Source organism: Patiria miniata, unplaced genomic scaffold (assembly GCF_015706575.1).
Source record: "Patiria miniata isolate m_02_andy unplaced genomic scaffold, ASM1570657v1 HiC_scaffold_30, whole genome shotgun sequence".
In the NCBI taxonomy this organism is placed as follows: Eukaryota; Metazoa; Echinodermata; class Asteroidea; order Valvatida; family Asterinidae; genus Patiria; species Patiria miniata.
This window is the reverse complement of record NW_024037070.1, coordinates 2,717,236-2,740,564: the sequence shown is the minus strand read 5'-3', so window position 1 is coordinate 2,740,564 and position 23,329 is coordinate 2,717,236. Positions and strand designations below refer to the sequence as shown.

The window sequence follows — 23,329 nt, the reverse complement described above, 5'->3', positions numbered from 1 at the left end:
CAGCACATAAGATGTCTCTTCAACCAGGAAGATGATGAGGAAAAACTGCCTCATCCATAATGAGTTCTCATCCCAGATAAAGTATGATGATATGATGTTAAGCTAATCATAGGACCTATCGATGGGCAGAGCAACCTGATGCTTCTGCGTGAAGGAATTTGAGGTGCGCACTTTCATTTAGGTGTCGGCGGATGCCACTGACTGACCAGGGTGACAGTAAGGTCATGACTAAATTCTGCTAAATGCACTTCAAAAATCTGTCGGATTTATCAAAGATCTGCCAAATTCCCCAGAATTACTCGAAATACACTATAAACACTTTCAATCACATGCAGATGTTGTAATATTGCCCTAATTAATGTTCAAATTACATTATAAACAATCTATAGCCACATAAAGATAATATGAAATTGCGAAAATTTCAGGCAAAACGCCGGTTGCGTCAGACTCAATCCAGTTCCCAGTGAACCTCAGCACCTAGACCAGGTAGCCTGTCCTATTTTGCAAGGGTTTGTTTGAAAAGATTGATGCTTTTGTAAACAAACGTACTTTTGTTGTTGTTGCAAATTTGCTGTTTTTTATCAAATAACCATTTTTGCACAATTCTGCCAGAAATCTGCCCAAAAAAATCTATTCTGTCAAATTTTCTGTCAAACTCGTTTTTTTTACAAAAAATCGGTCAAAGTTAGCCGAAAATCGGCTAAAACGGACACTATGGTAATAAAATACATTGACTTGAACACATCGGGATTAGACACTTTATTATTTTCCAGAATTACCATCAAAATACCTAACTGATACAAACACAAACCGTGAGAGTAATGACCGACATGACTGAAATGCCAAGTGTCATTGGAGTTTATGCGACGGTGTACTCTTCTATTGTTTGGAGAAAAAAATACACTTTTTTGCAGTATAAAATCAAGGGTGGCATCCACCTACATTTTCTTCCCCATCTTATGACTGATTAATCCAACGTGGTTGCCTGCCATTACCAAAAAAATGCCGTAAAATCTATACATTTAAGGCAACCCACTTGCCTTAATTAAAATCAGTAAATTCAGCTTATTATAATTTAAGTAATTGCAACTCACATACAAAGGGAATGTAGTAATGATTAAAACGATGGAATTATCTGCTACGTCGTTAGATTTACCAAATTGTAGTATTGCTTCATACTTCAGGGTATCCTCACTTATCACAACATAATCTCGGTACAACGTAGTTCCAAGTTGAAGTTTCATATTCAATATAGTCCGTGGGACGAGAGGCCGAAAACGCTTTAGTTTTCGAGATACGCGATCTGGTTCGCCGAATTTTATAAAACTTCTCAGACGAAAAGACTTTGTTCCCCGATCAACAGTTTGTTTGGGAATGAGAAAATCTGGGATAAAAACGCCGAAAATTCTACATAAGAAAAAAAACAAAATAAGAAACAGCGCCCTCTATTGACACAGTCAGAAACCTTTTCGCACGCAATGAGCGCTTGCCAGATTATACTTCTTTCAAGTTTCATATTACATGCATCTTTACATTATTTCCCATCAGGATACCAAACCCTTTTCATTACATTAGTTTGTCCAACTTGAAATGATCAAGTTTTAAGATCGAATGTTACGTATTAGCTACATACAAATTGATTGGTATAGCTAAACCGTACCCCAGATGAGAATCTCAGGGTATAACGTCTTTCAGTTCTGCTCCACATTTTTTTTTTTTTTAGGGGGAGATTTGTCGAAAAGTCAAATGGCCATAAATGAAGCTTTTTTAACAGACTTTCCCCCTTTTCAATGGCAGTGAAGCAGCATTTTAAAAAGGGATCGTATCCATGTATCAGATAAGTTGAAGCGACTTATTACAAAACTCAAAAATGACATCTGAAGTTTTCATACATGTACTTAGGTTGATTTTGTTATTGATTACACTTTTATAATAAAAAATGACTCATAAAAATGAAGACGGCAATAACTGCAAATACGGTTTTGGTATTTTTTTTATATTCCAGGCTATTCCAAATAGTGATTTATTTAATATAATCTAATTATATTTCATTTATTTAATTTTTTTTGTGATGGGGAGGGGCAATTTAAACCTGCACAGATTGTACCCACACAAGACGAATGACAGAAGTTTGTCCAATCTGTACTGATTGAGCATTATACTTGTTATGATTTTCAACTGACAAAACGAGCTATATGAGCACATACATCACAGACCGATTTCATATATAACATGTCAAAAGTCTCATCAAATTGAAGGAACCACTTTCTGTTTGAAAACATTTTGAAAAGAAAATGAATGTATATTCCCCTATTTGGAAGCTTTGAGTGGCAGCATTACAACTGAAATTATTTTGTTTCAGCTAAAACCGTTACCGTTTTTGTTATTTTGAATATTGTTGTAAGAACCGATTCATGTTGCGTTGTTGCTCCATCCATTCTGTTAAATCCACAGTAAACCCCAAGGCCCCCTTTTTGAGGCTGCATCAAATTTTTAATACTGTTTTTAAATTTCAGGCATAACGTTTTTAAAAGATGTTTTTAGCACGGTTCAGATTCTCCACCAGATGCCACGCACTTAACATTATGTTACCCTGAGATAAGAGTTCACAAAATTATTCTGATCTGGGGTTTAACCATACCAATCGATATTTATGTAGCTAATACATAACATTCGATAGTAGTAAAATTAAAACTTGATTATTTCATGTGATACAAAACTATAACGAAGAGATTTTGGCATCCCGATGAGAAATAACAAAAATATATGCCCTTTTGCTGGGAACATTTTAGTCATTACGCGCTATTACATAAGGGCATATGCACATATGCCCTTCTGCCGGGCACACGACGAAATATAGATTTACTCGAAGACATAAAGTAAATTACACTTCATTTTCCAGAAATACCATTAAAATATAGATACAAACCACCAGAGTAATGACTGACCGTTGGACTCAAGTGCCAAGTGCTATTTCAAATTAATGCGACGGGTATGAACGCCAAGAAAACCGAGCTGATGACCATTAATGAGGCAACACTGAACCGCGCTCCTGTCCTCTCCACAGATGGCACCCAACTCAAAGAGGTGCAGGACTTCAAATATCTGGGTTCCTACATAGCTGACAGCAAGAAGGACTTTCTCACAAACTCCCCTCTATCTGGAACTTAATCCGACATACCTCAATCCACCAAGCTTGCTTTCTTCCGACCCTCTGTCGAAAGTATTCTGCTATACGGCGCCGAGACATGGTCTATGAAAGAGCAACTCAAACAGAAACCAGATGGCACCTACACTCGCCTCCTCATGAGAGTGCAAAATATTTCCTGGAAGGAACATAAGCAGTGGCGTCACCAGACTTTTCAGTCTGGGGGGCACAGGGGGGCACCAGCATTTGATGGGGGGGGGCACTTAGGTGGATACGGATCGCCGTCCTGGGGGAGGGGTCTAAGGGGAGGGGGTGCCCCCCTCCCCTTTGGAAAATTTTCGCATACGGAGGATGGGCTAGATGCAAAATGGTGCCACATTTGATGCTAAATTCGATCTGAAAAACCAACTCAGATGATGGGAGTTGAATATAACAAAATATATATATATTTTTTTACCAACCCAAATCTCAGATGGGGGGGGGGGGCACTCGGGGGGCACTAGGTTTTCCAGGGGGGCACGTGCCCCCCCCCTGCCCCCCCCCCCCCTTGGCGACGCCACTGAAAGACAGTTAGGCGGAAATATACGGCAGCATCCCACCTATCAACTACAGTTGCACAGTGCAGAGCCCGCCTTGCCGGCCACTGCTATAGAGCCAAAGAGCAAGTTGTCTGGGCTCATCTGCTGGAGATTGCCTTGCCCCAACAGAGGGAGCAGTCCACTCAACTACGTTGACACTGTATGCAGTGATGTGAGCCAGCTCGTTGATGACATCACCACGGCCATGGCGGACAAGAGAATCTGGAAGAGTTTGGTTGCATCCATCTCGCTGCGGCCCCCCAATGATGATGATGATGATGATGATGTTTCTATGTGTTTCATGAAAATAATACTTTTTTGCAGTATAATGTAATACACGGAGGTGAAGTATTTTAAAGTAACTTAATTACAACTTCAGAGTACACCTACAATAAAAAAAAAGGTATTTTCTTACAAATACATACAATAATTGATGTCCAAATTCTTCCAAAATCTAAAGAAATACCCATTTTGAACTTATTTGACCTTTGACCTTGAAGATGACAATTATGGCCAAAAGCAAGGGTGGCATCCACCTATATTTTTCTTCCCCATCCTATCTCTGATTGATCTGACATGGTTGCCTGCTATTACCAAAAAAATCCGTCCAAAGTGTAAAATTCTACTTAAATTCCGAACCAAAGTAACTCTGCTCCGTTATCGATATTTAAGAACGGTGCACACACATGAAGGAATGACATGATCAACCTAATGGATTCATTTTCATTTAAAGGGAATATATACAACATTTGCAAACATCGAAAAATAAAACTTCCAAGATTTTACCAAATACCTTACTAGGATGTTGGTAAATGACAGTCTAAGGCATCCTGTAAAATTATGGCACCTGGTGTCAAGTCATTTTCATGAAACTTGTATTGTTGTATACATTTCCAACGGTGGTTGGCCGACCACCGTTGGAAAAACCTAACTATTTTTCAACTTCTGCTCCAAATTTACAATTTTCAGTCCAAATTTTGTTTGCTATTGGCATGTTCATGAACGGGTGCAGGCCAGCTAGACTGGTTCCCTTACCTTACAATTTTCCGACAACTATAAATTGATCCATTTTATCTTTAGTGGAGTCAGGGAACCAGACTACTTAAACATTTTTTTGTTTTTCTTGGTTTTTCAAGCATTTTCGAAACACAAAACTTCAAAACATGTCAGTTAAACAATATTTGATCTAAGCCTATTATACTTACCCCTCAAATAGTTCATTTCTGAAACTTACAGCAAAAGCTTTAATAACATCATCATCAACAATCTTTTAGGAGGCCCATTAAGTATAAATAAAATGTGAGAGCAACAAGTATTGAAGAAAAAAACACCCAGGAATATTATTCTTCAGATCAATTTTCAACCCTGAATATTTTTGTTTTGATTACTGACAGATGAATCATTCATTCACCCATTCAGTCACCACACCGCATACTGCACGCGTTGCCTGGTACCCGGTCATACTAGCATAAATCCAATACACTGACGTTTGATTATCAGCTTTTCGCACAAACGAACTTGTATCTCATGCTGTTTCGGTCAATGCACCAGTGTATAGGGAACACATTGTCGTCAACTACTTGTGATTATATACGTGAACGAACGGCCATTATTTTTCGCAAGCTGACGACTATTGATCAATTTTCTCCATCTTTCCAGCGTTTTCCTGCCGTGGTGGTTGCTTACCATGGCATGGTTTGTAGTTTTACTGGCAGTTCTTTTAGTGCAGTGTGGTTCAGCTGTATTATTGGAATCGTATGAACCTGGTAAGTCAATATATAATGTGTTTTTTTTTTTACAATTCGGCTTTTGTTTGACCAGTGTCACTACTCACTAGACTACATTAGGGCCTATATAGTATAGTCTACAGTCGTTTTCCTAGTTCCGGATAGTAAACATCATTCAGACTGATTTCGGCTCAACTACTCCACGAATTCAAGTGACATTGATTAAAAAGTTTACCGTGAGTGATGGAGAGACCACGAAATAATTTTCAAAATTTAAGCTCTTTTCATTTTGATTTTACGACGTCAATAAAGCCGATGTCACTTTTCCTAGTTCCGGATCGGTTCAATCAGTTCCAAATCGATCAAAACTGCTTCATGCGAAAAAAAAAAATCACGCGAGAAAATCCTTTTTTTCAGCCAGAACCAACCGAATCAAACATATTTTCTGATATTGATAAAGTATTATTCATGTTATTTCATTATCCAAAAATAGTTGATAGTGGATATTTTGCCGGAGGTAATGACGGCAAACTAAAGTTTACTAAAGGTTTGCTGGCGGCAATCCATATCAACAGAGGGCGCTGTACTCTTTAAGATAGGGCTGAATTATAACATGTATTAAATTCCCACCAAAAGTTGTTTAGCACGTTTGGTGTAGTGGTTAAGCAAAAGTTCTAGTGAGCGGGATGACTCCGGTTCAATCCCGATCGCTGCCACATTTTTAAGGTTTTTTTTCCCATCCCCAAATAAATAAGAATATTCTTCTTTTATTATTTTAACACGTCTCAAACATTTTATTGCATACTAATTGAGTATTACATTTTCTTTTTCAGATTTGCGGCTCTGGAGGATTTTTTTTTAAGGGAAATAAAGTCCGAAATTAAAATTTGTCACCGGAAAATGTTTAACTTTAAGTTAAAAAAAACAGTAACTGCGCATGTTCAGTGCATATCCGGCAAACTAACGTTTACTAAAGGTTTGCTGTCTCCGGCAAAATATCCACTGCCAAAATAGTTCATGCAAGAGAATTCCAGCAAATTTTAAAAAGAGAAAAAATGTAATGATTTGGAAACTTTTATCTGCAGCACAACGGCTCGAACTCACGCGCAACCGAAAATCTTTGACCCAGCAGAACACGTCACACAAAATCTATTAACGCGCGTGTAGTTGGGTCGTAAGTGCACGCGCAATCCGGAACTAGGCAAAAGCATACGGTCATTCGTTGGCGAATTTTCAAATATTAGAGACGCTACAACTTATTTTGATCGCAGTGGATATTGTTAAGGCAGCCGTAACGCATTTCCCATTTTCTATCATTACGGTAGACTGCAACTTTTATAAAAACATGAGAAGAAAATATAAAATTAGAAGGAAAAAAGTGAATTTGAACGTTATGAAGTTCGGACTTTATTTCCCTTTTAAAAAAAAATCCTCCAAAGCCTCAGGTTAGAAAAGGAAAAAAATTCGAGTGCAAAACTGAGATACATGTACGAACCCGCAACCTCGCGGTGCAAAATCCTACCCTCTATCGACTGAGTTGTCGCACTGCTCGCTAAAACGTGGGGAAACAAATAATTATATACCTGCGTGCGTATCAAAAAAGTGTCGTAGAGGGCGCTAAACAACGGCTGCTGTAACGATAGCCACTTCGTATTTTGATTGAACAAACATTCGATGGAAGAGTTTATACGATTGTAGTGAATGAAAAAATGTTCGAAACCACACGGTACGAGAGATATACCGAGGAGAAAATTTATCGTTGATTCGCAGCTCCCGTGATTTTACCCTTACCCTACTAGACCCTCCAACGCATGCCAATATGTGCCTCAAGAAAATCTCCTATGTTTTTTGCATGGCCCTCCAATATCTGCCATGTCATTTCAAGGGTACCTGGACAGGCACTCCAATACATGCCACAGAGAACAATGAGAGTCCTCTGATAACAATCAAGTGCCCCCAGCTGGTCAGTATCAGGCACCCTCCAGGGCCTCCAACTCCTGCCAATTGGAGCCTTCACTGCTACATCAAAGTATCCTCCATAAAACTGCAGCTGGAGGGCATTGGCATAACCAACTGACATGCAGTAAACTACCCTCAGAGAGTAAGGGTTAAACCGTCCAAACATGTCGAAGTGCGAGTCAGAAATCTGGCCAAAATTCCTTTTCTAAAGATTTTATCGAAAAGATCTGTGGGTATCAAGAAGCTTACATTTTTCTTTTCAATATGCACTCCGTCAGAATTTGTTTTATTGGAGACTAATCAAAAAGAGGTAAGGGCCGTTTGAAGCGATCCGGAACTAGGAAAAAACGACTGTAGTCCGAGTAACTAAGACTCTACGGATCGCTTTTTTAACATTTGGACATGGTCGGGCGATAGTAGAGTCCGAGATCGATGGCCCTATTGCGGTTACTACTAATTTTTTTTTTTACCATTTTCACTCGTACCCCCAATCAAAATCTTCAGATTTTACCCCCAAAACGGTCTTCAAACTACCTTATGCGTCCCTGTAGGCTTCAGTGGGAATTAGAAATACAAATGGTGGTGGTTAGGTTCACATACATGTACCTTAGAGAAGAAAAGAGAAATTCCACCTTCAATTCGGAAACCAAGCCTCGCCGAACTGTCGTGCCGGTAACTACCATCTTGAATGTTGTTGTTGTGTACGATTCATTCAAATTGTGAGGTCAAACTGATGACGTACGACGCGCCGGCCAAGCGCACGCCCGCATTCACAGTCGGGCACATCGTGTGTGCAAGCGTTCACCGGCGACTGTTTCCTGAATGGCGTAGCCTGCACATATCCTGAAAATTTAGCAGAAGTATGGTGTTGCATATTTGCCATCGGTGTCACATTTTTCAGGGATCATTTTGATCGATTTCATGCAAGACTTTCATGCAAGACTACATACAAACATGTACAAGTATTAACCCTAACAGAACTCAACCCATCAAACCCCAATGGTATGTTTTGTTGGAATCTGTCAGGATGGGTACAGTACCCCTAAACTGACAGTCTTTTGCATTGGGTTGGCACACCTCCAGAATCAAAGTCAGAAATATGTGTGTGCAGTTTCCCATATGGTGTTACAATTTGCCAGGATGGGTATGGTTCCTAGTAAATCATGCTAAGGAGTTAAGGTTGAGGGAAACAAAAATCCACTTAAAATTCCACTTGGAATTAGAAACTTCAAAGACAAGTATGGAATTGATTGTATGTACTCAATAAGCTCAATGATTATTTCATTGCGCATGTCAGTCTCTCATATGTTTTTCTTCAAACTGCTGTCTCCTTGATCAAATTTTATTACAAATGTATACTAGCTAGCCAGGTACATAAATGTTAGCATACATACTCCCTACCCCTATGCCAGTGAATACTGACACAGGTGTATTCTAGGGCTGGTACAAATTGGAATCACAATAGAAGCTTACAAAAAGGTGACAGCAGTGTTTGAATGGACCACCCTGTCAATTATGTTCAGGTTGTCAAGCTGTTGTATTGCAATGGATAACGGAGTCATTTGAGCATGAAATCACAGGGGGCTACGAGTAAACATTACGGGCTCAAAGTTTAGTAAAACATTTTTTAGAGAAGTCTTTCTTTAGAGGAGTTATTCTTATACATGTTGTTCTGTCATCATATACAAGTAGGAAAGGCAGAGACTACTCTAGGCAGATACCGGTACATGTACATGTACATTAATTTCTCTAAATCTCATACTTGTAATCAAGTTGGCAATTGGCTTGATTTTGTTCTTTACACTCATCTTTCACTGTACACGCTGTCTAGGCAGAGGTAAAAATCATGTTTAGGGTACACCTAGGTAGTTCAAATACAATGTAATTGAACTTTGACATCGTCGCTGACCTCATTTTTCATCATTGAACCAATAGGGTTGCTTGATCCGTAAGAACTTATCAATACATGTATGCAAATATATCACAGATATTATCAAACAAATTGTGCCTTTGAAAAGCAATGCCCTTAGTGTCTGCAGGCTGATTAGCAAATTGAAAACCTCATGAAAAACCTTCAGGAATAGTCCTATTTCAGTCAATAATTCCTGATGGCAAATTTCTACCTGATGCTGAAGAGCAACATCAGAAATCTACATTACACATCTGTTATTTGTTTATTAACCAATATATTTACGATGTACATGTATTTACTTTTTTGTCAACTACCACCAGAGCTAGAAATACACATATATTTTTTCAGCGGTAGAGATGTTTAATTGTCAAGCATACCATATGGTGTGTGTACACGTATGTTTACAAGTCGCGCAATGACTTATCCAGCAACCATTAGCGTCAGACGTTCATCATAGTGCAATTGATGAACCGAAGTGTTTTCTCAATTTGCTGGGTAAATTGAAATTCATTTTTGAACTAGAGATGCGCGTTTGTTGAGTTACAAACGCAGAGTGGTCGGGCGGACAGCCTTTTCATTATACATGTACACTGCCCAGAAAAGTTCGGAATATACGTTTATATAGAACAAAGGATCATGAAATTAAATCCCTTCCAGTACAATCAACTATTTGGTTACAAAAATGTATCTTTAACGGTGTAGTTAAACGCTTTGCTTTTGAGTTATATTATGATTTTATTGCACTTCCAGTAACACCGGAAGTGAAGGTCAAGCGGTTTTGTGTACAGGACAAGAAATGTTTCTCACGGCATAGTCTACAACCTCACGAAAAAATTAACACGATACTCTATGCAGTTCAAAAGATATAGCGCAAACTATTTTGTCAAAATTTGCCCTTAAATCGCTTGTAATTTGATACCTGATGACGTCATGATGAGGTCACAAAGTTATAGCTTTCGAAAGATGACGTCTTCACACTGTTTTATGTGTCTGACATTCCTCACTAATCACTTTCCTAATTTGTATGTGTGAAGTAAAATGCTTCCGCTTTTGAGTTATATTCGCTTTTTATTGCACTTCCGGTAACACCGGAAGTGAAGGTCATGCTGTTTTGTGTCCGGGGACAAGAAATGTTTCTTACGGCATAGTATACAACCTTACGAAAAAATGAACACGAAACTCTATTTAGTTCAAAAGATATAGCGCAAACTACTTTGTCAAAATTTGCCCTTAAATCGCTTGTAATTTGATACCTGATGACGTCATGATGACGTTACAAAATTTATAACATCTTTATAACATGGTACAAGTTCACACTATGTTTTATGATCATACCATAAACCATTAGGAAGAAATTTTGCTTTGTTTAAATTTCAAGCTAACGTCTTCATTTTGAATTCACCTCACTTTGACCTTCCAGTAGCCCTGGAAGGAAAGGTCATGCGACTTTGACTTTAAAATCTAAAATGTTTATCAAGGTATTGTCCATTAGTTAAGTTACAAGTTCATACCATATACTGTTTAGGAGAAAACCCACGGAGAAGTATTGTCCGGAAAAGAAAAGAAAAGAAAGAAAGACCCAAACAAAGAAGATTTATGAGAACAATTCTAGACAGTGGTCGGGTTGTGCCCGACCACTCAATGAAATTGCGATTCTTAATTGAAAAAAACTTGGGTGCTATCATGGATGGATGAAGGAAAACAGACCCTTCTCCATAGTGCCACCCAAGCCTTATGACATGTATGAGAATACAAGAAGAGACATGGATGTACATTATTGAAGACAGCTATTTTTGTGCATCACAATGTTCAAGGTTTCATGTTCTTTCAACCCTATTTGCACACGGAAACACTACACTAGCATGTGAAACAAGGGGAATATTGATACGTTTCTCATGAAAACCTCATGGCAATAAACAAACCAAGCCTTGTATTTCTAACCTAATCTGTGTTAATAACCAGAGGAGGATTGTAGGTGTATGGTGAGACTGATATATGAGTGGTGCTGTAACTGACACACAATCCCTCATTTAAATTAGTAGGTAGCTTTGGCACCATACCAGATACTGTACAGGTACATGTACACTGCGCCTTGCTCTATGCTTCATCCATCAGAGTTCACTTTCAGCAAGAAACTATCCGCAGCACTTACATGTATTCCTCCATGATGTACCATAGAGCAATAATGAGCAATGACATTTTGTTAGTGTTTATTAAATCTGAGACAGTGACTAATTGCATTCAAAATTAACTTATTATACACATGTACAGTGTATGTGGTTGGTTGTTTGTGGGCTATGTTTGTTTATTGCACAAAAAATCCAATAATTCATGCATTTATAAAACTACAGCTGTTTTATCCTGATGACGAATTTAATTTACATGTTTTACCCTTTTTTTATCAAGTTTATCAACATACATCTGTACATGTCCAAGTTCATCAGGGTAAAAAAAAGTCAAAATTTTCAACAAATAATTAACTTAAGTGTCAGTGCTGCATGTACACTGTACATGTATTGACTATGCGTGAAGTTATTGGCATTGTGATTTTTCGAAACAGCCATGAGGCACCTGGATAATATTTACTAGATTTTGGGAGTTTGCATTTTAAGGTAGCCGGTAGATTGCCATTCAAGTACATGTATGTACGGTACTTGTATCAGCTCTTAATTTGAGTGGTCTGGGAGATGTACCATGTACATACCACATGTATGTACATGTATTGTACACATGTACGTGTACATGTACATGTACATGTTCGCTGTACAATGTACCGGTAGGTTCGACGGTTTTTGGTTCTCATTTGTAAGAAATAGTTTTTGCATCACTTATCAGCAGGTTCAGATTTGACATACCGGTACATGTACCGGTACATGGGTGTTATTCAGTTTTCTGTACACCAAATACCGTATACAGTTGAGGCTATCCGTTATACAGACATCGTACATGCAAAAGTATGATCATTAGCATTAGAAAAGGCATTATGCTGACATGGTGTATGACGATGGTGTGACTCATCCATTCTAATATGTCCAAGCAAACAGTACATACATGTACATGTACGTCAATCCATGCATTGTAGGTCATGGCCAGTGTTAAATCAATGCTGAAGGCTGGACAAGTCAAGAATAACAAAAAAATGCAGTTCTTTGTCTCAATGGAGCATGCCTTGTAAAGCTGAAAAAGAAATGTTACACCAAACTCAAGCAGTGGCATAGGATATAAACAAATCACTGACTTGATGTGGGGCTTGCCTGTACATTACTACATGTACATGTACATAAAACAGGAATAGAAAAAAAACCAGCGTTTGATGGTCAGTATTTTTCAACCAAAAACAGTCAAAATAATTCATTGCAATTATCTGTGTTCATTTTGCAGCCTAAAATTGTGTTGCCTTTAAAATAAGAGTTTTTGCTTTGTTGTTTTCCCCAGTGTTTTATTGTTAATGTTATTGGCACAATATTCATTTACATTTGTTGTACATGATGCACATTATTTTGTTCGAATTTACACTGTTGTCAATGCACATGTATGTTGTAATGCCTGGCATCTCCAATATGTAGCCTGAACCCAACTGAAATGGTCTCTCTCAAAGATGGCCATCTCTGTAGGAGAACTGCAACTGGGCAGTTCCACTGTCATTCACGTTACATAAATGTACATACCATGAGGCTACTTTGACCTCTCACTGCTTCATAAGTATTTGATCAAGCTGAATCAAACCAGCCATGCAACAACCTTGGGGTAAGGGGTACTCAGAAATGGGGGAAAAAATTCAATCCATTCATTCACTTTTTGAAAACATGTGTTTATTGGTCGTCACTCACGTTACAACTTACAAAAAAGACATGGATTGTCCTGCAATTTTGTTGTTAAAGTCTCCTCTAACTGCATTCTGCACCACAGAAGAAACTTCTTCTTTTTTACCTTTCACTCAACCCATAGCTGTATAGAAACCCTTTTTGAATCAAATAAGTGTGTATTTTAGATGCAAGGGACATTAGATTACAGGTGGATACCGTCACTCACGTTACTTCCTCTTCATGGTTTCTAACACAGCATAAAATCTGAGTTTGACGAACTGCAACATAATGAAACTCTTTTCTCATAATATATGAATCTTTCTCTCTGCCTTAAAAAACAAAAACTCTCAAGACAGTCACATTTTGCATGTGAAAAGAAGGTGCCAAAATGACTACCAAAGTCCATGATTTTAGCCCCCAAAAAGATTTTTGACCCAAAATCACACTTACATGTAACTACCAGTACATTCCATTTCATTGGCACACCACTCAAATGAAAGATCTTGTTGTCCCCTTTAATTTGACACCTCTTTGATGTTGTGATGCTTGTATTTTGGAAGATTTGTTCTACATACCAAACATGTATCAAAATACCAATTCTAGAAATGAATCTGTATTCGCTTTGTTCCATCATGCAGTGAATCCTGCATGCGACCGGCCAGGGGCTTGAATACACTTACCATGTAGTAGCACCTTCAATGATGGCCCTATATTTCCCCCACAAAAACAATCTATTTTGTAAAAACGCTTATGTAACATTTTGTTATTAGTCCTTGAGTTGAAAGGGTCATCAAAGGTCTCATTTTTACTCCGTAGTCATTTAAAGGAAATCCGTCAGTACAACATACAGTAAACTCCGGCTAACCGACATCGTATAAACCGTCATATCGCTTAAATCGGCCGTCTGACGAAAGTCCCGATTGTCTCTAATGCATTTCCATTGACATTTTCATTTCTAAGACGGCCTTTGTAAGCCGCCATTTCGCCTATGTTGGCGTGTTACTTTCAGTCCCATTTCCTCAAAACCACAAAAAATCCTCTGTATCAGTCGGCATCATGCTCTGCGGTTTGCAAGAAGTGTCGAGTGAAAAGTCCCACAAACTGCTAACTGACATCTGTTTATCAATGGCACAGCCCGTGATTGATGCATCGGCCAGCACGTGTACACTAATCGCATGTGTACACTGTTTCATGCACAGTCTGTACATTGTGTACATTGTTCGCTTGTAAACACGTGCGCGATAAAAAAGGGGTTTTCCCGATAGCACATCAGTACCAGTACCCCCTCTCGACTGCACGCATGCACTCTGTTCATTTTGGGGGTCCCCTTATTGTTCCAGTACCATGCACACATGTACGTGCACAATGTACACTACATGTACATGGACGTTCAGTATGCAAGTGATCTGTATATCATACCACTGTTAACGCTAGTCGGCCACGCCGTCCTTGCTTCGTATACGTACGTACGTACATGTACATGCATGACTTTCTGTGATCAATACCACAGCCTGTTTGTGATGATAAACATTGAGGATATATTTGCTGGAATCAACCAATTGGATGTAGAAATAAACCAGGGTAAATCAAAGCCTTTGAATTTTAGCCATGAATCTTGTTTGCATGATCCAGATACAGATGCGCATAGGCCATTAATTCAATCTATTTTTTCACTCCGTGATTCAATTTGTGTATTTGTGTAAGTCGGCAAAATGACAACTTGCAGCAGAAGCCGACATTCGCGTAAGTCGTCACAAATTCTCTGGTTCCGAGAGTGCCGTCTTAGCCGGAGTTTACTGTAACTGTCTTTGGAACTTGACAGAAGTCAAAGTGGTTTATCTCAAAGCATACATGTATTTTCGCTGTAGTAGCGCAGTCGGGTGCAATTGTGTTCCGCTTCCATAGCACAGCATGAAACAAGTTTAGCCAGGCTTATGTCCCCATTCTTTGCTTTACTACTGCAAGGTAACCATGTACATATAATTGTGGACAAGGTTATTTTGTATGGACTTAGGTCACGATGAAATAACCTTCCATGAGCGTGGTTCAATATTTTGTGACTCGTCAAAAAGTTTCCATTATTTTAGAATTATGTACTTTGCAGATTGATTTTAAAACTTGGCGGCGATTTTCTAAGCTGTGTGGTAGTCACGCATAGCTTACCGGTAGCAGCCGGCCAGGCTTGTTATACATATACAGGTTACAGAACACTAAACTGCTGACAGATGCTATGGTTTTCCATTTTGCCAGATTTTTACCAAGTACATGTACATGCAGCAGTGTCCTGCTGAAATAACATGCACATGTACAGACATGAGAATCACAGTCAAAGTTTGGTGTATACAATTTGTAATAGTACCCTGTAAATTGGACACTTTTTAAGTATTAATTGAAAGGAAACCCCAGAAGGTTTTTGCGATTGAGCCTAGGATTCATTGGCATCAACTGGCACAATGAATATGGGGAAGAGTTGTTCTGTACAAGTACACGTTAAACCATGTTAACTGTAGAAGTGGCATCAACGATTACCGATTCTTAATTACATGTATTTTATAATACCTGTAACTGTTATGTTCCATCTACATGTAGCTTACATCCAAGATGCCAACCCATCCTTCATGTGCTTGGCCAAGAATGTCAGTGATATCTCAGGTCGTGTGTACTCTCATCTGGATGTAGAGAGAGCACCCTATGCCCCCAACATGGACTGCCTGTTCACCATCAATACGCAGCCAGGACGACGAATCAACCTACGCTTTGATTTCTTTGACCTGGCACCTGGATTTGATCGGGCCAGTAATAGGTGCCGATCTGATGCAGACAGGTGAGCTTGAGTTTGGATCTTTTTGTCCAGTTGTCTCTGCTACATTCATGTAGATTTTGTAGGACAGATGACTTAACTCTAAATGTAACTCCCTACACATTTTGCAAGGAACCTTCCACAGTCTTCCATTGTGCAGGAAACCAATGGCGCATTTTTTTGTTCATGTACTTCCTACATGTAATCCAATGTTTGAAAATAGTGACTTGACTGTGAATTGCACAACATGTTTGCTATTTCCTGGGCTATACATAAGACAACATACAGGTTTAAGTCTTCTGAGTGGCGCCTCTTGACAAAGGCATTGGCAAATTTGGAAACTGCAAACATACGGCTGGATAGCTCAGTTGGTGGAGCACTGGAATGGCAATCTGGAGATCTCAGGTTCAAACCCCACTCCAGTCAGTATCTTTGTTCAACTTTAAAAACTATTATAATGCACCTAGTCAGTTTCCCTTCGTGGTTTATTTGAACATTTGTAATAAAAATCCCCATTTGCTATTTCCCATTTTTTCAGCATTGGTAATGTTGCTAGCATCATGATTTTGGGCATGATGCCTGGTTACATCAATATATGGATTATGGCTTCTGATAAGCTCCCCTTGAACAAAAACATTGACAAATTGGGGGCACTGCCAACATAGGGCTGGATAGCTCAGATGCTAGAGCACTGGAAGGGCAATGCAAGGATTCAGGTTCAAACCCTGCTCTAGTCAATTTTTTGTTCAACTTTGAAAATTAGTATAATGCACCTTGTCAGTTTCCCTTTGTGGTTTATTTGAAAACAAAATAACTGGTTATATCCTGGGTCATTTCACAGTTCTTCATATAACTAACATGTAGTGTGATTCAAGATAGTTTCTCATTTATTTAACCAGGGGTTGAAGAAGTTAAAACTATTAAAGGGGCTCAACAGTATCCTTACACAGAAAAGGCACAAGAGAAGTGTGTAGAGTCTGAGTATTAGTTCAAAATTGACATGTTTAGTAGAGCTGTTTCTTTCCTTATCACCACACCAAACTATTTGCTTAGTCTAATGATGTGTTGCCCCTGGCTGTGGCTTGGGCTGATGAAAGACTCTTCACAGCCATAGACACAAACTAACCTAATGAGGAATAGCTAAACACCATGTTGTGTATTGCTTTAGATCAAGATAAATGATTGATTCAGAACATGTGCACATTCTACATACACTGTGTAATCCTCTGACTAATCATATGTCCCATCTCGTACAGGTTCATGGTTTACGAATCTGACAAGGACTTTGTCATCAAGAATGACATTCTCCAGCCGGAGGTGACATACTGTGGTGGAACAGGCAAGTTCCCCAAGGATTACCAATCCTATGGCAACATTGTGACCATCCGCTTTCTGACAGATGGGCTGAGCTCCCCGGATGCGGGCGTCAAGTTGGTTTACACATCCTACAAGCCTCCACAAGGTAGGAAAGTCATACAGGAGTCAAGCCTGAGTTGCATGGTGGAACACTAAACTTGGGAGAAGTTTGTAGTTACACCATGCAAGTCAATACCGCTCTTGTTGTCATTTCATATGGTGTATCCCCAAACTCCTCTCAAGCTTGGAAAGCTTTAAAAGGGGACGCCATGGATTTCTGTAAGTTTTACACTCTGGTAAATTAAAAGTGACTACAGAGAAATGAACCTGAAATTAATGAGTAGAACAACCCTTTGGATTTAATCTTTCACATTCTAAGTAGATACGCCAGAAATGCAATCTACCAATAGAGCCAAAGGATTTTCATTTTATGAAAAACTGCAATTGATCAACAATTTTTTTTCGCATTTAGGCAAGCTAAGGCGTGATGGTGATTGACCATATTTTGGGCTTCTTTTAACAAATCAATTATTGCACATGTATTGATCCTTTGATTTCACTTATACGTGTATATAATCTTTAGAGGCTAGTGGTGGTTTATGGTAGGATTTGAACTCAAAACTCTCAGATCAGGAGTTAGGAGCACTAGCCAGCCCACTGTACTATAAATGTACTAGGCACTGCATGTTCATTACCATATACTGCTCAACATCTTGCCAGGTTAGGGGGTAGACAGTAAAACCTCATCCTCTGAATTCTTATTGTCATCATTTCATGTTGCCATAGAGGGATCTGATGACTGTTTCCGATGTGTGGACGACAGCATGTGTATTGATGAAGAGCTGACTTGTAACGGCGTGCCCAATTGCAACGATGACTCGGATGAAGCCGATGCATTGTGCCGTGAGGGTGAGTCTCAGTAAATAGAAACAAGTCTTGTCAATACTCTTTAGTATTGGTATTGTCTTGATTGTTTATGGTGCCATCTGGCATGTCATGGTATACCCACCTGATGTTGCTGGATATGCATTTCCTGTACAGAGCAAAATGGTATGTTTTGATTTTTGTCATTTAATTTGTACATTTTTTGATTGGAATTGTTGATATAGGTGTCATTTGAGTGTATGTGTAATTTAAACACTTCAGATGATGAAGATGTACCTTTCAGTTGTGAAATGTTTTGCAGGATTTGAACCCTTCACTTTCTGCTTACTTGAGTGCAGATAACTCAAGTCTTTAACCACTAAAGAAGTGAATTTGTAGTATAAGCGTAATGCTCAGATAACTGCTTCAAGTCTGATGATAGCCAGAGCTGCAATATTCCATTTGTCTACATTACTTCAGTGAAGGGTAAACCCTTGCTTGCGGATAATGCCATACTGGAAAAAAATTCATCAAGTGAAACATGTGTTGTTTTGTGCATGGTGATATAAAATGTGTTACTCTTAAAAATGTGATTGCCAACGTGGTTTTATTATATTCAGAACTGAGTAACTTCTTGGAGATCATAATTGAGAAGCTTGGTGTTGGTGTGGTGGCTACCATCGGCGCTGCAATTGGCCTTCTCATTCTCATCATCTTCATCACCTGCATTGTCTGCTGCTGCTGCTGCAAGAAGGGTGGGGAAGATGACCAGAAGCAGTACCGCACACCCCCCACCCCCCGGCCAGGATCCTACCCCTCCCACAACTCCAATTACTCCTCCTATTCCTCCTCTGCCTCTACCACCAACGGTGGTATGCATCCGATGCCTGGTCTGCACAGCAGGATGTATGAGGGTCTCCATGGGATGAATGGAGGTGGGAGTATCAATGGAAGTATCAATGGCATGAATGGAGTAGGTTCCCTGCCTGACCATCATCGCCACCACCACCACCATGGCCCACCCCAGCCCTGCCACCCCTACCCCCACCAGCATAGCATGAATGGGCTTAACAGGACCCCCTACCCCAACTACCCACCCACCTACCCATCCCTGCCCAGTGGTGGCTCACTGCAGAATGGTGGCTACAGCGTAGCATACAATCACGACAATGGACGCATGGAGTTCCCCCACAAAGTCTAAATAAAAGCCAGACCATTTGAATTTATTTACCGTATAAATTATTAAAGGGATCAAGTGTGTACACCACGACAAGAAAACTTCACAGGGTATTTATTGAATGTAAAATTATTAGTGCTTGGGATTTGTAAGCAAACGCCTAGGTATTTAGCGAAATGCCATCTGATAGGCCAATGCAAGTAATGTAGTCTTAAGAATTTCTTGTTGTGGTCCTTCCCATGGCAAGCAGCTGACCCATATACTGTGGTTAATAACCTGTGATACTCAGCGGTGTTTCCAGCTTTTTATGCCAGGGAGGAGGGGGAAAAATTAAGACTGTACTGTATCGACATCTGAACCATCTTAAAACCATCTTTGTAGAATACTGTTGTTTTCTGTTTTATGACTTCATCAAAATGGGCAAGTCCCCCCCCCCCCCCCTCCCTCAAGACTGGATACGCCACTGTTGGTAATTCTGTGGTAACTACTTCAGTGGTTTACAAGCATTTTTCAAGGAACTCCTCATTCTGCCCCTGTTTTATTTGTTGTCATAATTTACCTTGTTTGGTTGTCTTTACAAGCAAAGTGGCCCTTATGTGGTCTGGAAAGGTACTGCCCATAATTGGACCTGTGGCCAAAAATATAAAGTGACTGGATAAGATTGGTACATGTACATGTCATCCCTGTGCATATGGTGATTGGCCATGCTGGACAGGTTCTGTGTTATCCATGAGTACTAGACTCTGCCTAGTGATTCAAGTAGACCAGTGCCCCTGATTTGTGTCCATGTTCTATGGCCATGTATGGTTGATGGCCCAAGTCGAAAGTTGATGCACAATCCAGGATTGTATAAAATATCAAACATTAGACTGTTGTCACAGTGAACAGTGTTAGTAGCGTACTAGTGGCTGGAATTTGTATGTTCTACATATGTGCAGATCTGAATATGATCATTCCCGTCACAAAGGTACTGTGGACATAGCACTTAGCAGTAGGTAGGAAGTAAAAAGAACCTTTTCAAACCAAATTTTACCTCTTAAGAACAAACACCTTTCTTTTTTTTTTACTGACATGTTTGTTTTAATTTTCCAATTTGAGTGAGAATAATGACTCGGTGTTTATCACTTATCTGAAATAGATTTTGTTTAAAAGTTTCGATTGGGTAAAGTACTTATAAAATAGCACATTCATCCTTCTAATAATTAAATAAAATGTTGATACAACATAACCATAGATTTATATCCCCTCTTTATTTTTTTGCCAATCAATCTGCAATCTTGGTCTGCCCTAAATTTGGAACAATTTGAACATTTTTAAACATATTTTTCCCATGTTGGTACGGGTACAGTAATTATATATCCATGCTTAATTCTTACTGATGATTAAAAAAAAGTATTGATTTATTGAAGTGTTTTAATCTCATAGAAATTGAAATTACTCTTTCCTGTAGTCCTAGCATACTTTTGTGATTTTAATACATCCACTGGATGCATTTCTAATCAGAACTATTATCTAACTACAGTAGATATTACTGGCTGTTTATTTGTGCGCTTTTCTTAATAATTATTTATTATGCAAGTTCATAATTTGGAGTGGATCATTCAATTATTTATGAAAGCAAACATGACCTCATGACATCTGTTTACATCAATGTAATTTAGAGATGTTTCAAATATGATTCTGAAGTTGCATTTTGTGACCACCATCTGGTTTTTTTGAATTCATTTTTATTTTGCTGTAGAAGTACTACTTATCTCCTCAATTTGGACGCCCAAAACTCCAGCCATGCATTTTGTAGTATGTATTAACTAAGGGCCAGGGGTTTTTTTTTGGCAAATATACTTTGTATAGATTTACGATGCTGAATTTCAGTGATGAAAAAAAGTGTATTCAATGATTATATTTGGAAGCTCGTATTTATGGGTCCAGAGATCTTGTTTCATTGTGGTTACATGTATGTCATCCGGGAAAAAAATATATATTTCACTTGATGTGTTTCTTTGAAGCTCATGTTGGACGTTATGGGAATTAACCTTTCAGGTTTAAGCAGTCAGACCGATTGAGATAGTTTACTTGCATGTAACACCGATATAAGCACGTTTTGTTCAGTATTTGAATACATTTTTAAATAGAAAGTAAATTCTTTTGTACAATACGATGAACTAATTCAATATGAAATAATTGTAGCTTACTGCTTTTCATTACAAACCTGATCACGTGTATGTGTGTGTACTTGTTAGGTAGGAAATGCATGCTTATAGAATTTTTATAAATTGAAGAATCTTTATGATTCGTAGTTCAAGATCATGGACAAAAATGTCCTGTATGTTTAGTCAGCAATTACAAAGCATAGTCTAAGCTCACAAATTAGTAAAGCAGTTTTAATGCTCATTACTTTTGTATTCATTTGTATTTTATTGTAAATTAATGTAACCCCATTTTAAAAGTAACCTTTGTGTTTTTATAGCCTGCGTTGTATTCATGTCTTCTGTAAGACAAAATCATGTGTAAAAGTTAAGTTTAAAAGTACTTGAATACCTGATATAAAAGTAGGTATATACTCTGTGTGATAAAGTGTTAGAAGCGTCAATAAACTAGTAGACTATATCAAAGGATATAATAGTAAAATGTTAGTATTAATCAGTGATTTGTTGAGAGTATGTTTTGAATCCGTGAGTTTGGAAAAGGGCTCTTTCAAGATCTTTGATTTCCTTTCAATACTGTACATGTGAACATCGAATTGTGAAAGTGCAATTCAAGTTTGTATCAAACCTAATCCTGACGGTTCATGTCTGCCATGGAATCTCGATATGAAAGCTCGGTCTTTTAATCTCACATCAGACATGATTCCAAACCAATAATGAAGGATAACATTGTAAATATGTGTAGAATGTTTTCAAGGCGACAGTATTGAAATAATGTGTGTGAAGATTTCTCGCTACTTTGTCGAGCAAACCACTGTAAAGACGTGACGTCTTCTCTACAATGAGGTGAAATAGGTAATCCTGCTTAAACCAATTGCACTAAAGTGTGGATCTTGTTAAACTCTGAACCCTTGGCAGCCGTTTCAGAAGGCTTCTCATTTTGCCGTTCACTCAGTGGGATTCATCAGGTTTTCAAGAAAGCCAAAGTGAATACAATGTAATTACATTAAGATTGGATGCCGAATTGTGGTCCGATGCTTTGTAACCTGGCAACCACATTACAATTGCCCCCATCGTAGCATTAGGACAAGATGGTAAATTTTCTGCGTTTTTGAACAGCTTCACAATCGAATTGTTGCAAGAACATATGGACTTCTTCCATGCTTTGTGGAAATTATGTGTTAAGCAAAAATCAGCAGAGAACTGGTCACATGCCATAACTATGTAGATTGCACGACAGTTTGCTGGTAACCGTTTGCTTGTTAGATAAATGTTTCGTCACTTTGGTGCGCGCGAATTGTAAACGAGGCATTTTACATTCGCGTGTATAGTTGTAGTAGAAAGGCACTGTTGTTAAAGCTACGTACGCATTTTGAGTGTTTTCGCTGTGTATGCAAAATGAAACAAAACTGCTTTGAGTGTGGTTCATAAAGATTTGCGGCTCAGCTCAAACAGTTATGACTGTTAGCAGTGTCTATGCAGGAATACACGACACGATACAGAGCGGCGTGTGCAATGTCAACGCACAACTACATTAAAATGATAGGCTAGGCCTATATTGTTTTTATCTCAAATTTATTTTAAGGATGTCAATGTAAAGTGTACGTAGTTTCAGCGTAACGTACGTAATTGCAAATTAACTGCTGTATAAAAAATGGCGTTTTGTGCAGTAATGGTGATATGCACAAATAAAAGTGTCAACAAACGAAATATCTTTGATGTGATTTGTAAAATGGTTTTGCGTTAAAAGTTCATATGCCCGAGTTCGTGCTCGAAGTCGAAGTAAGACCATGGTCGACACCACATAACTGTTTTTGGTCTCTATTGTTCTCTTTATCCTTCTCAAGTTTTTGGTTTT

General features: G+C 38.7%; 1 protein-coding gene across 1 annotated transcript; it reads left to right on the top strand.

Annotated features, from left to right (window-relative positions):
- Window positions 1–5,295: 5,295 nt before the first annotated feature.
- On the top strand, window positions 5,296–23,181 carry LOC119739185. The gene is made up of 5 exons (XM_038214017.1): window positions 5,296–5,492; window positions 15,720–15,954; window positions 17,187–17,392; window positions 18,073–18,195; window positions 18,771–23,181. Exons 1-5 carry the CDS (start codon window positions 5,414–5,416, stop codon window positions 19,349–19,351), a joined length of 1,224 nt encoding a protein of 407 aa, XP_038069945.1. The 5' UTR covers window positions 5,296–5,413; the 3' UTR covers window positions 19,352–23,181.
- Window positions 23,182–23,329: the final 148 nt, after the last annotated feature.

Excerpts from the sequence above, each read along its gene's own strand:
- LOC119739185 (XM_038214017.1), top strand. The coding sequence starts at position 5,414 with ATGGCATGGTTTGTAGTTTTACTGGCAGTTCTTTTAGTGCAGTGTGGT. Across the intron at positions 15,955-17,186 it reads TGCCGATCTGATGCAGACAG|GTTCATGGTTTACGAATCTG; the intron begins GTGAGCTTGAGT and ends CATCTCGTACAG. Across the intron at positions 18,196-18,770 it reads CGATGCATTGTGCCGTGAGG|AACTGAGTAACTTCTTGGAG; the intron begins GTGAGTCTCAGT and ends TATTATATTCAG.